This window comes from Rhinatrema bivittatum, chromosome 4 (genome assembly GCF_901001135.1).
Source record: "Rhinatrema bivittatum chromosome 4, aRhiBiv1.1, whole genome shotgun sequence".
Taxonomy (NCBI): Eukaryota; Metazoa; Chordata; class Amphibia; order Gymnophiona; family Rhinatrematidae; genus Rhinatrema; species Rhinatrema bivittatum.
The window spans coordinates 391204241-391221809 of NC_042618.1; the positions used below are offsets into that span (position 1 = coordinate 391204241).

At 39.5% G+C, this 17569-nt stretch overlaps 1 protein-coding gene across 3 annotated transcripts in view; it reads left to right on the forward strand.

Moving 5' to 3' along the window:
• Window positions 1-17569, forward strand: part of PTPRG (protein tyrosine phosphatase receptor type G) — a 1221857-nt gene that overhangs the window by 1166272 nt on the left and 38016 nt on the right. For all 3 annotated transcript variants that reach the window (XM_029601001.1, XM_029600999.1, XM_029601002.1), the window contains 2 exons: window positions 7055-7201; window positions 8991-9133. In XM_029601001.1, coding sequence (XP_029456861.1) covers window positions 7055-7201; window positions 8991-9133 — 290 coding nt within the window. The remainder of the gene's footprint in view (window positions 1-7054; window positions 7202-8990; window positions 9134-17569) is intronic.

Below are 17569 nucleotides of genomic sequence, written 5' to 3' on the forward strand. Positions count from 1 at the left end.
AAAGACACTGTTTGTGGATGCCTGAGAAGGGGAAAGGGTGACTTGCCCACGGACACAAGGAGTGTCGGTGGCAGAAGCAGGATTTGAACCCTGGCTTCTTTGATTCTAAACCCAGTGCTGTAATCACTAGGCCACTCTTCTTTCTGATATACAAAGCTGCTTTTCTGGGCTGGCCCGGTTGCTCAGCGACAGTGCTGCATGCTGCCATGCAGAACACCTGCCTTCGGCCCTTGGGTCAGGTTTTGCTTTCCTTGCACTAGTCAGTGCTAGGGATACCAAGGGTGGTGAGGGATCCCAGTCATCATGCAAAAACCTAGCTCCACATTAATTGAATTCCGAGGGAGCCCTGGTATGTAGCCCCTAATTGAGGATTGTTGGTGCAATGACTGGACTAAGTGAATTAGGAGGGAGCTATAAAATGGGGAGATAGAGCTCCAGATAGTTGCAAATGAAGGCTGATGGCTCCATAGCCCCAAAGGAAGCCAATTCCATTTTAGCTGAAGTAGAAGAGGGAAAAGAAACGGCTTTTAGATAATGTCAAACCAAAAAAGGCTTCATGAAGGAGAAAGCTAATCCTCCTCTTCTTCATATTTACCTATTTAAGAAAATTAAAGCCACCAAACAAATTTAGAAATACAACTCCTTTGTATCTGTGTGGAATGGGTTAACTAGGAATACTGGGCTGCACAAAATGATTTCTCTCCAGAGTACCTAAAATGGCTCAGTCTTTATACTGGCCTGGGATAAGGTTTTAGATATGCAAACTATTTATTCATTCTTGAATTTAATTGCCTTCCTCAATGACCCAAGGTGGTTTTGTAACACAAAACAAATTAAAATATTATTATAAAAACAGCTACAGTTAATGAATGTGAACTAGTACAGCCTTTTTTCTTATCTACAGTAGCTTCTCATGTTTCAGTCCTGGAGATGGATTGCAAATACAGGTAGATTGTAAATTATAATTAGGGCTTCTGATTTTAGGTGTTTATAAATTGTAAATGTAGGTGTTTATTTTCTAGCTTATTAGGGGTTTTTTTTTGGGGGGGGCGGGGGTACCAAAAATTGTTGTTTGCATGGTGCAGGTCCTGCTGTTGAGTAACTTTTCCAGTTGGCTCAAATACATACATTTGAGCAGCTGAGGAGTCATTAGCAAGGAAAAAGGCACAAAAACAAAGCAAAGGATCCAGGGGGTGAGAAAGTATAAGGCAAAGTGGTGTTTTTCCAGTTTTATATAATAAACATCTTTTTATGGCATTGGGGTGTTTTATTGGGGTTTATCGGTTAAAACCTAAAATCAGAAGCCATATATATATATATATATATATATATATATATATACACACACATAGTCAATGGAGTTAACTTGCTCTCCCCTTAAGTGCTTCAGAAAAAAACTTAAAGCTGTATTCTTCATTGAGGCATATAAATAACGTAATGTTTATTCTTACATCTTTGTACATACGGGTCCTATTGTGTATTTTTATTGTGTGTTTTAATTTATGCATTCTTAGGTTTGTTGAAATTTGTATTCTGCTCTGAACAACAATTTTGTTGCATTTATGTGCAATGTAAGAGATGTTTAAATAAATAAATGATCTAAGACAGTGGTTCTCAACCTTTATGACTACTGTACCCCTTTCAAGAGTTTGAGATCTCTCGTGTACCCTCAGGTTCACAAAAATTCATAATTTATAGCCTGCCTTCTCTTCATTCTGGCTGTGAGCCCTATTTCTCCATCTCCCTCTCCTTGGATCTGTCTGCCACATCTCAGCCCTCCATTTCCCTTTCCTTTTAACTTTTGCCCCATACTTCCAAGCCCAGAATCTCATTTTCTCCTTACCTCTTCTCCCAGCCCTTCATTTCACTTTTCATTCATTTCCCACCACCACCACAGCGTTTCACATTCCTTCTTTTGATTTCTTGCAATACATCTCAGTCCCAAATTGCTCCTGTTTGCTCTTTCTGCTCCATTTCCACACTTTGTTCTCCCCACCTCTCAGCCCTCCATCTCTTTAATCTTAACAAAAGGAGAGCAGCAATAGAACAATCACCACAAGCAGGTGAGTAGTGGGTCGTAGGAGAGGCAGCCAGCAAAGCACCATGGGACACAGTAAAACTCTATGCTTTCTCTCCCTGTGATTGACAGCCTACTCTTCCTCCTGCCACTGGGTAGGCATACGGGAAACCTCTATGATAGACAGTAGGAAAGGGAGGCAACCACAGGAATAGGATGCATAATACTTCACTGTCCCCTATGCTGCCTGCCGTTTCTGCTTTAGTTCTGGAGATTCCTCGACCTTGAGTGGGTGCCATACCATCTCCCATTTTACTCTTCCAGCAAGAACATGGCAGCCAACATGAGCCAAGGATCCTTTGCTTCAAGTTACTGCTTTGTGTGGTGAGGTGGTTGGTACTTTCCAAGATTTGGGCTCCTCTCTCCTGTGTGGTAGCCATTTGGCAAGCTTCCAAGTGCCTCTGGTTGAGAATCACAGATCTAAAACAGCATATTTGAATAATAGTAAAATATTGTCTGAAAGGAATTCTAGCAGATTTCTTGAATAGGATGAAAATGTTTGGAACATGGGGGTCCAAGAGATCTACCCCACCACCAAAGGCTGCCTCCGTGTGGCGAGTTCCTCTGTTTTTTGTTTAGGACTGCTCCAGACCCACTTAAACAAGTGAGTTATAAGAAAAGCCACCCTGTGCTGAACGAACATTTCCTGCTGACTTTATACCGGCTGACTAGAGAGAGTTTATCTAAAATGTCAGTGACCAATATTTTACTTTGATAGGCTGGGTTTGTAATTTAGGTTAGATACTGCAGCTGTTCAACTTTCCTCTTGTTAATACAGTAGAATTTTTTTTCCTATTCTGAAGCTCTTCACTCTCGATATGAAACCTCTCTGCCCTTGATAGGGTACTTTTCCTGGACTCCCTGCTGTGCACAATTATAAAGTGTGATGAAGAACGTCTATAGTGGAATATTAACACTCTACCAAGGCTGGCTATGTGGCAATTCAAGAACTCTCCAATGAGAGGAGACTGCTAGCATTTTCTTAATACCTTCTGTTAATCAACTAATAAATGTGTGATCTCATTTCAGTGTTTTATTTCTGAATTCCCTAATGCTACTGGCTCTCATCCATCCACTTTGCATGTCTTTTATAACCAACAGTTTCATAACTACCAATTTAAACTGTAGGGAAGTATCACATTGTGAGGCATGAGTCCAACATCTTTGTACTGTTAACCACCTGAGAAGCCATATAACCCATTAAAGCTGTTGAATGTCTTCATACATGCTATAAAATTTATTTCTGAAATAGTTGTGAATAAAAAATGGTCAGATATGTGGGGGGAGGTTAAATATTTGTAACCATACTTATTTAAATTTTCCCATCCTCAGAATAGAGATGAGCCACTAAGGTAAATCAGCCAAATAAGCCAGCCAAAGCAATGTGTTGCAGATGTGACGCAGGTTCTGTAGTATGCCAGTATGCCTAAGGAAGATTACAGTACAGCCTTCATTGATCTTTACCTCAAATACATTTGGAAATGCATGTCATATAAATGTCAAACACATTGACTTAAATGTGACACTTAAATGGCATGCATGTCGTCTCACTTGATGGAAAATTAAATGAGGAGTTGCCCTATTTGCATTTTGTAAAATTTTATTCATAAGTCAAAAACTGATCAAATGTTGCAGATTTTTTTGAAGGAGGAATTTTTTAAATTTTGTTTTATTTTTTTAAGACCAGTGAGGGACTTCTTTATTGAGAGAGCAGTTGAGGCCTAGAATAGTCTACCAGTAGTTGTAGTGGCAACCAAATGTGATTGAATTTTAAAAAGCTTGAGAAAAACTGAGCACAGCAGTAAAAGTGGAATGAGGGGAAGAGTAAATGGGGCAGTTGTGAAAGGCACAAGGTTGAGATGTCAGGTCGGAGATATGGGATGGAGCTGGTGTTAGTTTAGGGCCAGGAAATAGGATAAGCAGAAAGAAAGGCATACTAGATGGGCCAATTGTTTTTCTTCTACCATCCTTGACAATATATATATTACCATGTATGTAGAAATCCACTAAATAATTTAAAAAAAAAATCCCAAAACTGGATATGTAGCAGGAAAAAGTCCCGCCAAATGGATCGGCTTCCGATTTGTTTTCTGGGTCCACCCCAAGTAAAGTTTTATACAGCTCTGTGTAGCTGGATAATTTTGAAGACTAACCAGCTATCTTTGAATATTGCCGTTAGATTTCAAAGTTATCTGGGTACATATATCTGGATAACTTTACTCTTAACTGGCTATATTCAAGGGATATAGCTGGTTATGTGCTTTTATGTCCAAGTTTCTAGGATTTTGACTGGGCATATCCAACATGACACACATCCATGTGGGGGCCTCTTTAGTCTTGTTCCCTAACACTATAAGGAGAAGCCAACTCAAAGGGGAAGTGGGCAGATTTCGTGAGGACTGACAACCTGATGTCCTCTGAGAACAGCTATTACAGGTAAGCAAACCTGCCTTCTCAAAGGACTAGCAGGATGGCAGACCTAACACATGGGGAATTCCTAGCTACAGGCTGCCCTGAAGGAAGAATAAGGAGCTACTACTAAATTCTAATGGGCACAACAAAGGGCCTTAATGCTAGCAGAGAGACTCTGAGGAAACCAATATGTATGCTAGGTAGAGCGTACATTGTACAAACCAACTCCTCTTTTACCTTTTATCACTCCAAGTGACAGAAAATCTTCACTGTTGTCAACTTTGCTGTTCATACCTCTGTGTATGTAAAACTGCCCCCTCAAAACTACCTCGCACTGAGTTAGGTATAAATAGTAGCATATTGGTCTCTACAGAGGCTCGATAAAAACCTTTTCAGTCAATAACACGCCTGCAGTGGATTAATCAGCATGCAATGTGATAAATGTATCCCGGAAATTTCATATGCATTACGGGAGTAGGGAACTTAGCCTAGCTACGCCTCCTTTTTTTTTTGTCACGGGCGCTATTTCCACTATATTTATAGCATTTTGATGAATCTAGGTCTATATTTGTTGGCAACTAGCGTGTTTTCCATTTTCTATTTTATCAGTGAAGGGCAGAGCACTCGTGGTACTGTAGATGCTCGAGGCAGGAAGTTGTAGTTCTTATGACCACTTAGTCCCTGAATTTTGGAACCTGACCACTGATTATAGCTTGTGATTAGAGGCTATTAGCCCTGGCATGCAATTTACTGGAGAGGTCAAAACTAAACATCATATATCTGATGAAAATCATTTTCAGCAAATTTTGACCTAATAATTTGTTTCCATTACACAACAAAAGTAATTTTCTGAGGTCAGTATGTTTTCATTATAGTAAAAATAAAATAAAATGAAATACCTAATTTTCCTACTCATATGAAAATGCATTATGCTGTGTAACCAGTAGGGATGTACATCTGTTTAAAATGAAAACATGTTCCAGACCAAATGAAGCCTTTTTCATTGTTTCATTAAACCCAAAACAAAAAAAAAAAGTTCCTCCCAAAAAATGTTTGGGTTTTTTGTTTCAGCAATTAGTGCATGCTAATTGCTGGAACAAAATATCTGGAAAAAAAATTAAAAGGAAAAAAAAAGAAATGAAAATTCAGCTAAAAAAACAAACCAAAAACAAACACAATGAACTGAAAATAGTTGCCTGTACATGCCTAGTAGCCAGGCAGTGAATTCTGACAAACAAGTGTCGATCGAGTTTAGTTGTTTTATATTTCTCATAATTTCAGATCAGAAGAATTTACAACATAGAATTGCTTTTGTGTAATACATATCCCTGGCAGACTTGCAATCCATGAACTCATGAAGTTCCTTGTACCACTATTACTTGGCCTAGCATTGGGACAATTTTGAATTTGGATTTTAGATGTAATTACTTGCCTTTCCAAATATGAGCTCAGTGTAAGGTACAGTCAGGTACACTAAGTAATCCTCCACCCAGAGGGCTTCCAATCTAAGTTAAGACAGTAAAGTAACTTGCCCAAGGTCACAAGAAGCATCCGTGGGAGAAGCAGGATTTGAATCTTGGCTTCCCTCCTTTTCAGCCCACTGCTTTACCCTTTTAAGGGCTAGCTCTGGATTTTTTCAGGAGCTCCTGAACTGCTCCATGGGGTAGATTTTCAAAGGGTTACGCGCGTAACCCCAGAAATCCTACCCCTGCGCATGCCAAGCCTATTTTCCATAGGCTTGGCAGCATGCGCAAGCCCCGGGATGCGCGTATGTCCCAGGGCTTTCCTAAATTGGGTGGTCCGGGGGCGTGGCGGTGGTCCAGAGTGGTCTGGGAGTGGGGCGGAGTGCTCCGGCACAGCGGCCTGTGCCGGGGCATGGCGCGCCGGCAGCCAGCCGGCACACGCAAGTTACGCCTGCCTTGGGCAGACATAACTTTTGAAACAAAGGTAGGGGGGGATTTAGTTAAGGCTTGGGGGGGTGGGTTAGATAGGGGAAGCGAGGGGAAGGTGGGGGCCAAAAAAAAATTTCTCTCCAAGGCCGCTCCAATTTTGGAGCGGCCTTGGGAGGGAACGGGGAAAGCCATCGGGGCTCCTCTCAGGCTCGGTGCACGCAAGGTGCACATGTGTGCATCCTCATGCGCGTGCCGACCCCAGATTTCATAACATGCGCGCAGGAGCGCGCGCATGTTATAAAATTGTGTGTACATTTGTGCGTGCCGGGTAGCGAGCACAAATGTACCCCGCGTGCGTAACTTTAAAAATCTGCCCCATATTTGCTATTGCAGATACTGAATCTTCTCAGAACTCAACAGTGTTGTATCTCTACAAAGGTGCACTGTCCAGGAACCTAATGACTTACTTTCCTTGAAAATGCAATTTAAAAAAAATTCTCTTTGGTTCTTGAAGACAGAAGGTGATATGCATGCCTGCAAGTTCAAGAACACTGCTTTAGACTTGAAAATTGGATGTTAAGATGAATTTCTGTTTCGCTCTGATCAATAAAATTCAGTAGATAGGTGAAAAATATGTGAATGGCTACAGCAGTTTACTTGCTTTTATTCCCAGGCTGAGGATGAGTTTGTGTACTGGCCAAGCCGCGAAGAGTCCATGAACTGTGAGGCCTTTACCGTAACCCTTATTAGCAAAGACAGATTGTGCCTGTCCAATGAAGAGCAAATCATCATCCATGACTTCATCCTGGAGGCCACACAGGTAAAGCACACAGCCCAACAAGCTTAGAAACAAAACATGAATTTTAGAAAATTATTCTCATTTCCTCAACTGGCTAGTCAATATTTCATTGATGAAAAATAGTTCCACGAGTTAAATTATGAAACTGTTCCTACTATGCAAAACAAGTAGCAATTTTATTATTAAAACAGGTAGTACCAACACAGATATGAAAAATATATATAAAGTACAATATATATATATATATATATATATATATTTATTTATAGTAAAATTGTTTGTGTATATACACATATATACATATACAATTTGAGGTAAATTTTAAAAGTCCAGCACACATCAACTGAGAGATGCGTGCACATGTTGGGCTGTCGCGTGCCAACAGAATTTGAAAAGCCTCCCAAATACGCACTTATCTTCCACTGTGCACATAACACAGAAGTTTTCAAAAAGGGGCGGGGTAGGGCATGGTCTGTGTGGGACATGGGTGTGGCCAAGAGATGTGCGTGTAAATACTTGCACGACTGGGCATGCACTCAGGTCCAGTGGCATGTAAGTTTACTTCTGCTATGAAGGAGGTGTAAGTTAAAGTAAGTAAATAAATAAATAAAAACTAGCCATAACACAAGGGTCTGTGGTAACTGAGGGGGTGAAAGCCATTAAACTAGGGGGGTTTGGAGGACCTAGCTGTTAACTGGGGAACTGGTGAAACTGGCAATGGCGTGGACATGCACCCCTTTAAAAATCTCCTGACTTAAAATTAGGCACACGTGCACGCGGGCAGGCTATTTTATAACATGTGCTCATATACACACTTAAGTTATAAAATGGTCCTGTGTCTGGGCATGCGCTGACCTGCCCATGCACTGGATTGTCTCTGAATAGACTGTTTTTGTTGCTTATCAGTCTTATCATTTGATTAGCATTCAGCATACTGTAGTTTCATTTGCTGGTAATCCTATAAACAGGTAAAATATAAAGAGGGTAATTTTCAGCAAGCCAACATGCAAGGCAATTTTCAAAGGAAAATGCCTCCTGGAGCATCCCTTTGAATATCGCAATTAGCCAGTGCCAGCGGAAGTATTTTATCTTGCATACTGTGCATTGTGCCACGTGTATGGAAGAAAGCAGGCACAAGGATTTCAAAATGAAATCCAAGCACTTTCTCTGGCCTTTCCTCCCCAGCCCTGCCCCTTTTAACCAGGGGAAAATTGTGCAAGCTGTCAGCAGCATCCATGCTTTTTCCTGGAGAGGGCCTAGGACAATTTTCCAAGGACCCTTCTCCATGGGTAAACAATTATTTAATATGGAAAATCCATTTGAAAATTGCCCCCAAGGTAGATAGAAATTGAGCAGTGATTGGCAGAAATGTTAATTAACCTATGTTTTTGATTAAGAAATAATACCTCCTGGAAGCAGAAATTCCAGGAATCATGCCATAATGCAGCAAGTTGAAATTACTCTAATTTGCTGCTTTATGGCATGATTCCTGGAATTTCTGGGACATATGCACAGCACCTGCCAGCAGCAGACTCATCGATTTTAGTCCCTGAGAAATATCTATTTTATAATTAAAGTGTTGAAGGGGAAATATGCAAAGCATATGCTATATCCATAAGTTAATCACAGCTTCAGTTTCCATATTGACACTCTAATAGGTTTTTATGTATGTTTTATTTTATTTTAATGCATTTCTTATGGTTATGTATGTACAGATTTCTAATTCGTAGGCAGCAGAATATACATTTTAAATAAATAAAATAAATAATCTTTAATAATGGATTTTAAAAATACTCTATTTTTATTTTAGGATGATTATGTTTTGGAAGTGCGTCACTTTCAATGTCCAAAATGGCCTAATCCAGATGCTCCCATAAGCAGTACCTTTGAACTTATCAATGTAATCAAGGAAGAGGCCTTAACAAGGGATGGCCCCACCATCGTTCACGATGAGTATGTTGCTACTTTTTTTTTTTTATAACTTATTATTTATTCAATTTTTCAATTTACAGCCAAGAAGCCTGTACTTGTCTTTTAGAAACACAGCATATTATATGATATTCAAAAAAACCCAAAAAAAACCAGTAACGGGAAAATCCAACTTCAATACAGTATATCAAATTAGACCTCAACAATGTGGGGGAGGAAACCGAAGTAGGAGAAAATGAAGGAAATGTATACAAGAGAAAACAAAGGCATTCCTGCTATAACTCACGAGACATTCCCAACTCTTCACAATTATTGCCACTTACTTAGGGAGGGGGACCCCCATGATCAACTTAGAATCAAGGGAAAACCTAAGCTGCTCAGGTAGAAAAAGGCCAATATTCAACAAAACAAAAAATGGATAACTTACCCGGTTAAAGATACCAGGATAAGTCATTAGGGATATTTAACAACGTCCCATTGAATATCCTCAGTTATTGATATATATATGTAGCAGGATAACTTTGAAACCAAACTTGTAATGTTTGAATATCACTGGTTAGGTTTGAAATGTATCTAGGAATGTGTTCCTAGATAACTTTACCTTAACTAGCTATATTGAAATAATATAGCTGCTTAAGTAGCGATCCAAATCTTAAAAAAAAAAAAAACATTTGTGGGCCTACAGGCCTGATCCCTCTGCCCCCTTTCCTACCCACTCCAGTGAAATAAATGATGACCGCCAGTCTCCTCTCTCCCCCAGGCTCTCCAAAATATTCCAAAACTTAGCTGGCCTATAGGCCTAAATGCCTCCCCTATCCCCCTGCCCCAAATTTGGTAAATGGAATTTACGGTGTTCTGAAACTCGTCCAGCTCCCGGTACATCCAGTGTTCCTTTGCCAGCGATGCTGGTAACAGAAGCTTCCAGTTTGCTGTGAAAGCAATACTCTGACAGGAACACTAGTTGCTTACACCACCACAGCTATGACAGGAACACTGGATGTGCTGGGAGCTGCACTCGTGTCCCAAATTCCTGGCAGTGGTAAGGAGTTTGGAGTATTCTGGATGGGGGTGGGAAGGTTTGGGTTGGGTTTCTGGGGGGGGGGAGGGGGAGTAGGGTGGGCTTTAGAAAGGGGCCAACCAATTTGGAAGGAAGGAGTGGGAACCTTTTGGTCCTGTGGACCTTGCTATATTGTTAGAATGTTTTAGGGAAATTGGGGTTTGGCTGCAAAGACCAACGTTTATTTCCCTGAGGTGGGAATTCGAGCCAGCAAGCCTGCTAAGGTTCTTTTTAAATTTTTAATTGCTACTTAACCAACTATACTGTGTGAATATAGCCAGTTAGCTGAAAATACATTCCTGGATAATAACCATACTTTTGCATGTTTAGACTTAGATAAATAACTTATTTGGCTAACTCTGGATATTGAACTCTCCTTGTAATGCCTCTAAAGCATCTGGATAAATTTTATCTGGTTAGTAACTTATCTGAATAAATTTTATCTGGCTAAATGGCCAGAATATTCCAACCTTTTATTTGGATAAACCAGATAAGCCAGTTTGAGTAACAGCCTCAAAGAACACACATTAACATTATAATAATATATTAAAACACTTGCAAGAATAATGCAAAAAGAAAGTTCCAAAAAAAAAATATTGCTACCTTTTATGCTATATACTTTTGTAATCTCCCCCCTCCCCTTTTTTTCTGGAATTCAGATTAATGATATTTACCAACGTGCCAGATCTATTGGAACACTTGGGTAGGGAGCTATAGTAGACTGTTACATAAAAGAACTTGTTAACATATGGCTAATTGTAGCTGTGATATTAATAAGTATATATCTTTTCTAACAGCACTCTTAATTCTCTATAACTGTTATAGCCCAGCCTTTGCATAGTGGTGTGTATAGTTGAGCATTGCCTAGTAGCTATTTATTTAAAATATTTCTCTACTGCTTATCCAACCAAAAATGGATAGCCAAAGTGGTGTACAATAAAAACTAAATTAAAATCCAACACTATACCTAAACAAAAGACAATACATATAAAAAAAAAAATCAAACCAACAAACAGGACTGAGCGAAAAATGAAGCCCATTAGATGTTATGGTGGAATTCATTATCCTTCTGGCGGATAGAGCCATATTTTCAATTTTTTTCCTGAAAATCAAGGAGCTCATTTCCATCCTAATATCCAGAGGGAGCGTAATCCAGAGTGGTGGAACAGCAGTAGAAACAGCCTGCATTGTAGTTTAGATTGCTGCACCTCTTAACATAATAAAATTGACAAAAGAGAGGCCTAAGAGGATTGCTACAGTCTAGCCCAAGAGCATATGCAAATGTTCAGCATGATAGTCACTATTTCTTGGGAAAGAGCAATGCAAGATGTGGGTGATTGCAGTCATTCAGCTCCCTGTATTGTAATCTGCTTGGCGTGCAACTTTGGGTCTGATAAGAGAAAATAATTATAGCAACACTAATAAATGAGACCATGTACTTCTCTCTCTCTCTCATATCTATCTGTGTATACATTTTTTAAAAAGTGCAATTATGTTCAATATAACTTTAGAATGGCTAGGCCTTTCTACTCTAAAGTTTCCAAAATTACTGAATGCCATCCTAAGAAAATTATAGGTGGGCCATTTTTTTTTACTTTAACCTTTTTAGCACTTCCTTTTTGTCTATTATCTCAGTCAATATAAGATCTCAGAATGGTCAAGTGAAAAATGTGGCATCTCTTTGTGATGTGCAAAGGTAAGAAGGTATGCTGTCCCGTGGACTTCACACCATGGTGAGCTCTGGAAAGGCAGTCTCGGAGGGAAACTGCTCAAGAGGCTGTTATAATTGCCTTCAAGCAGCATCCCCGTGGAGGTGGGAGCAAGGGGAAGCCAGCTTCTGTTATTTATTAGAATCTTTCCAGATCTGATCATGATATGAAGGTGCATTGAAGCATCACAGTCAAAAAAGAGTCCCTGCATCCATTTTTGACTTGATCCTTTTTGAGGCTTCTATTGACTGGAATTGCTTGGCTTCTCACATTACAAACTGGTACCGCTCCATTTTTAGATGCAGTGAGGTCAGTTTAATTTTCATTATTTTGACACCTCTCTCTCTTTCTCATTACCCGCCACCCCTTCAGCTCCCCCTCCCCCATCCCACTCTCTGTAGTCCCCTTTACTCTCCTTCTCTATCAGTGCTTGGGAGAAGGAAGAAGCATGTCTTTGGCGTAGATCAGGGCTTGGGAGGCCATAAAGAAGGCTGCAGCAGGGAGGCTGGGGATGGGTGAGGGGGGAGAGGAGGGGGGAAAGGAGATTAAGTGGGTGGGAAGGAATAAGAGGAGAGAGAGAATGTGTGGCAGAGGAGAATCTAGTGGCCATACTGCAATTATTTAGTGAGTGTAAAGACAGATATGATACAATTTAAGAATGACATCTTATGAAAATCAAACGTAGAAAGCATTAACATATCACAAAACATGTTGAAGTATTTTTGCATTTTTACTCACTTTTATACTGTTCTTTCTTTTCTGCTAAATACGGATATACTTATAATTTGTGAGGTTTTCAAATTGTATTATTTTCTGTGTTTTCTTTCTCATGTTTGTGAACATGGATAGGTTTTAGTTTGCATTTATATTCTGTATCTATGCTGTCATACCTTTCTTATGGTTTACTCATATTTTTTTGTCAAATATTAATGCTTTTTTGTACACTTGATTACTTTTTTCATAAGATGTCCTTCTTTAATGAAATTGAATTAGGTAAATATGTGGTCTTGTTAAGAAGAGCTCTGCTTTTGAATTCTTCATTTATTAATAGACCTTTCTGATCTTGGGATATTATTGACTTTCTATTTTGTGGCATGCTCGATAAGTTCAATCGTGAGGTTTGAGATAGTATACCTCTCTAAAAATTATTCCCTTTTTTCCTACAACTTTCAATTCAAGGAGAAACTCAATTTTTTTTTCTTAAACAGTAACATTATTATTTCTAGCAATAGCACTACATCAGCGCATGTTCTAGGAAGATGCAGAACCAGGGGCAAGGATTTCATATTTTTGGTGTATCAAATATCAAATTTTGATCCTCTACCCTGAAACATAAACAAATTTATATTTTAAAAAAAAAGGCAAGGAACCTTTGTGAATGTGGTTATAATACTGGGCACCAGGTCAAAATCAGAAATACTTTCTAAACTCATTTTAGCTGTAGTGATCCAGATCAGTACCAAAATGGGCATGATTATTCCTGGTCATATCAAGCCCTTCTTGAGACTAAACCAAATTGGTACTCCCTGGTTTCAGCTAAAATTCCCCAGTCTTAAATCAAAGGAAACCTCCCATGAATATAAACTAAATGGGCACTTCCTTTTTCCAGGCAAATCTCTGCTGAGTTCAGTGAACAGAGAATACTCATTTTTATTTATTGATTTATTTATATTCTCCCTTTCAGATTCTTCAAAGTGGATTTTCCTGTCCCCAGAGGGCTCAGAATAAATTATACATATACCTTAAAAGAATGAGTAACTTTTATATATTTCTGTTTGATATTCTGCTTTTTCCCAGGAAAGGCACAAGGCGGGATTACAAAGAAAAAGGTGAATTGTAGTGCATATGTCTGGGTGGAGAGGGTGGAGAGGGGACATAAAACTGGGAACTGAACGTACACGAGGCAAGCATTTTTCAGTGGAAAGGGCATTCTAGAAAAAGTAGTCACAGTGTGTGGCTGAACCGGTGGTGTCAGATGTTTTAAATTGTCGTTGTTGTAAGTATAAATCACTGATCATTTCATTGAAAGGTAATTAAGAAATAAAGGGAAGCAGACCCAGGAGTAACATAAGGAAGTATTTCTTTGCAGAAAGATAGAAAGTGGTGGATACATGGTGCCCACTAGTGGTTAACAGAAGCAAAATAAGTTTCAGAATTCAAGAAAACATGGGATAAGCACAAAATATCCTTAATTATAAAAGCAGGATCTACAGTAAGGCAACAGAAAAGGAAACTGGGCATACTGGAGAGGCCTCGCAATCTTCATAAATATCAGCTGAGTCTAAACCAAACAGGCTGGGCTGATTTCAACTCAAATCTCCTCTAAGTCAAAATAAAATCAAACATCTCCTGTGGCTAAACTAAAAGGCCACACATAAAACATAGAAGTACCATGCTGGGTCAGATCAAGGTCCATAAAGCCTAGCATCCCAAAGTAGACCCAATTTCTTGCTGCTCACTGCCAATGACAAGTGAGCAGCAAGTCACCTGGTTAAAAACTGTTTATGGACTTTACTTCCTAGAACTTATTCAAACCCTTTTTAAACCCTGAAATGCTTGGTGCCTTGACTGTATCCTCTGGCAACAGATTCCACAGCTTGATTATGCATTGAGTGAAAAAAAAATGCTTTCTCCAACTTGTTTTAAATTTGCTACCCGTTAGCTTCAAGGAGTGTCCCCTAGTCTTAGTGTTGTTTGAAAGGGTAAATAGCAATTTCCTATCAGCCTTTTCCACCCCACTCATGATTTTACATAGCTCTGATTTTGCCCCTCAATTGTCTCTTCCCCAAGCTGAAGAGCTCTAACCTGTTTACCTTTTCTTCATAAGAAAGCTGTTCCAATCCCTTAGCCATTTTTGTTGCCCTTCTCTGTGTACCTTTTTAAACTCCACTATCCTTTTTGAGATGGGGTGACTAGAATTGCACATAAAACTCAAAGTGTAGAAGCATTATGATGGTCTTTATTGTATTCTCCATTCCTTTCCAAATGATTTCTAGCATTCAATTAACTTTTTTTTTTTTTTTTTTTACCACTGCCGCACACTGAGCTGCAGATTTCAACATACCGTCCACAATGACTTCAAGATCCTTTTCCTGAATGGTTACTCCTAATGCGGATCACATCATTCTATATCTAAAATTAGTTATTTTTCCCTATGTGCATTACTTTGCACTTGTCTCCATTAAATCTAATCTGCCATTTAAATGTCCAGTTCTCCAGTCTTGCAAAGTCCTTCTGGAGTTCCTCACAATTTGCCTTTTTAACTACCCTGAATATTTTTGTGTCATCGGCAAATGTGATCACGTCATTCGTTGCTCTTTTTCCAGATCATTAATGAATAAGTTGAACAACACTAATCCTTGCGACACTCCACTATTAACCTTTCTCCACTGTGAAAACTGATCATTAAGTCCTACTCTTTGTTTACTGTTTTATTAACCAGTTACCAATCCAGAATAAAACAACACCTCTTATTAGTTTTTTGAAGAGTCTCTCATGAGGGACTATCAAACACTGTATAAATTCACTCTCTCTTATCCATATGCTTCTTTATACCTTCAGAGAATACTAATAGGTTATAGTAAGGCACGACTTCCCTTCCCTAAATTGCTGGCTTTCTTATTAAGCCATGTAATGGCCAGTAATTTTGTTCTTAATTATAGCTTCCAGTTTTACCAGGCATGGATGTTAGGCTCATCTGTCTGTAGTTGCTTGGGTCACTCCTGGAGCTTTTTATTTCAAAATAGTTATACATTTGCTACCCTCAAATCCTTAGATATAGAGGCAGATTTGAATAACAGATTATAAATTACCAGTAATAGATCTGCAATTTCTTATTTGAGTTCCTGTAGAACTCTGGAGTGAATACTATCAGGCCCGATGAATTGCTACTACTTAATTTGTTAATTTGCTCTAGCCCTTGTACACACTGATTTGATTCAGTTCCTCTGAGACATCACCTAGGAAAAAAAAAAGATTCAGGTGTTTGCATCGTTCCATCATCCTCTTTGATAAAGACTGAAGCAAAAAATTAATTTTTCTGCTATGGCATTATTCTCCCTAAGAAACCCTTTTTAAGCCAGGTCATCTAACAGCTTGACTCCCTCGCAGATTTTTTGTTTCTTCATGAAAAGGGTTTTATTTATAATTTTTGCCTCTTTGGCAAGTCTCCCATCAAATTCTCTTCGCATTCTTTATTAGCGTTTTGCATCTAATTTGGCAGTGCTTATGTGCCTTCCTATTTTTCCTCATTAGGCCCTGTCTTACATTTTTGTATACAGTCTATTAATTAAAAGGTGAATTTTAAAAACCTGATGTGTGCATTAATTAGGGGATGCGCACGTACTGAGCGGACTTTAAAATTGGCCAAGATGCGCGCATGAATCCTGCGGTGCACACATCTCAGAACTTCTCAAAAAGGGAAGGGGCGTGGTCTGGGTGGGGCTTGGTTGGTACATGGGTGTTTCGGGACTTGAACCAGCAATCATTACATATGGCTAGTGGTAATTCTAAAGTTTAAAGGTTTCCTCTTATATTTTTTAAATTCTTTGAATGACATTCCTGTAACCCAGGGGTTTTCAAACATTTTTCTATGGGACCCATTAGAAAAAAATATTTTCTCGGGACCCAGTAAAAAAAAAAATAGCCTCATCTCCCCCCTCCTGTGTGCATGCATATATGCATTTTCCAGTCCCCATTGCTCATTCATCCCTCCCCCAGCACATTCTTTGTCCCCAGATCTTTGTTCATTCTCACCATTTCCCTCTATCGCCCACTGTCTTTGGACACTCTGGCACTGCAAACCTCAGTCTTTTTAAATCACATAGTACCTATAATATCAGGCTTCTCAACTCTTACCACAAGAACAGTGTTGAGAGTACAACTTTATGGCTCTCAGGAAGTTTAAGCCATACAGTATCCATGTTCTGAACACTGTTCTCACAATCAGGCCAATGCAATACCATGCGCTGCAGCCAGCACACGGCTTAGCAAGCGATTGGATGCACATTTTGGACAATTGTCCGTAACCCCCGATGTAATACGGGGATTAGCACATCCAAAATGCATGTCCAATTGAGTGCGTAGTTAATAGCATGCATCACATGTAAATTCAGTGTAGATGAGGCTATTAGCTAATCACTGTGTTTCAAAAAATTTCACTCACGGCCAATGCACTCATTGCAATGCGGCAAATTTTACGTCAGCCCGGGGCTGGCGTAAAGGATATGCCATGCTCAAGGGCTTACTGGAAAAAAGAAAAAATTCTGTTTTCTGTTAATCCTCCACTTAGTATCATTGCAATACTAAGTAGGAGGAACCACAGAAAGCAGATTTGGAGGAAAAAAAATGCTGGGCACACAACATTGATGCACAAGATAGATGGTCCAGGCCATCTATCTTGTGTGTGTATTTTGTGCCGGGGGAAATCGGACGCTCGTATTGAACATCATTTTTCTCAGTCCGCATTGACAGCCACCTCTCCTGTGCACCTGATGCCCAGGAGGCGCTAGGGAAGCACAAATTTCCCCAGCACCTCTGTTTTAGCGCAACCCCTCATTTAAATAATGCATCATGCGCCCAGTAGAGGTGGTTGGGTGTGCATTAGGAGGGCACCATGCAAGCCAATATTGCATCAGCTTGAATGAGAGCCAAGAAGCCCTTGAATGCAGGCATTGCTTGTCTTAGGAACTGCAA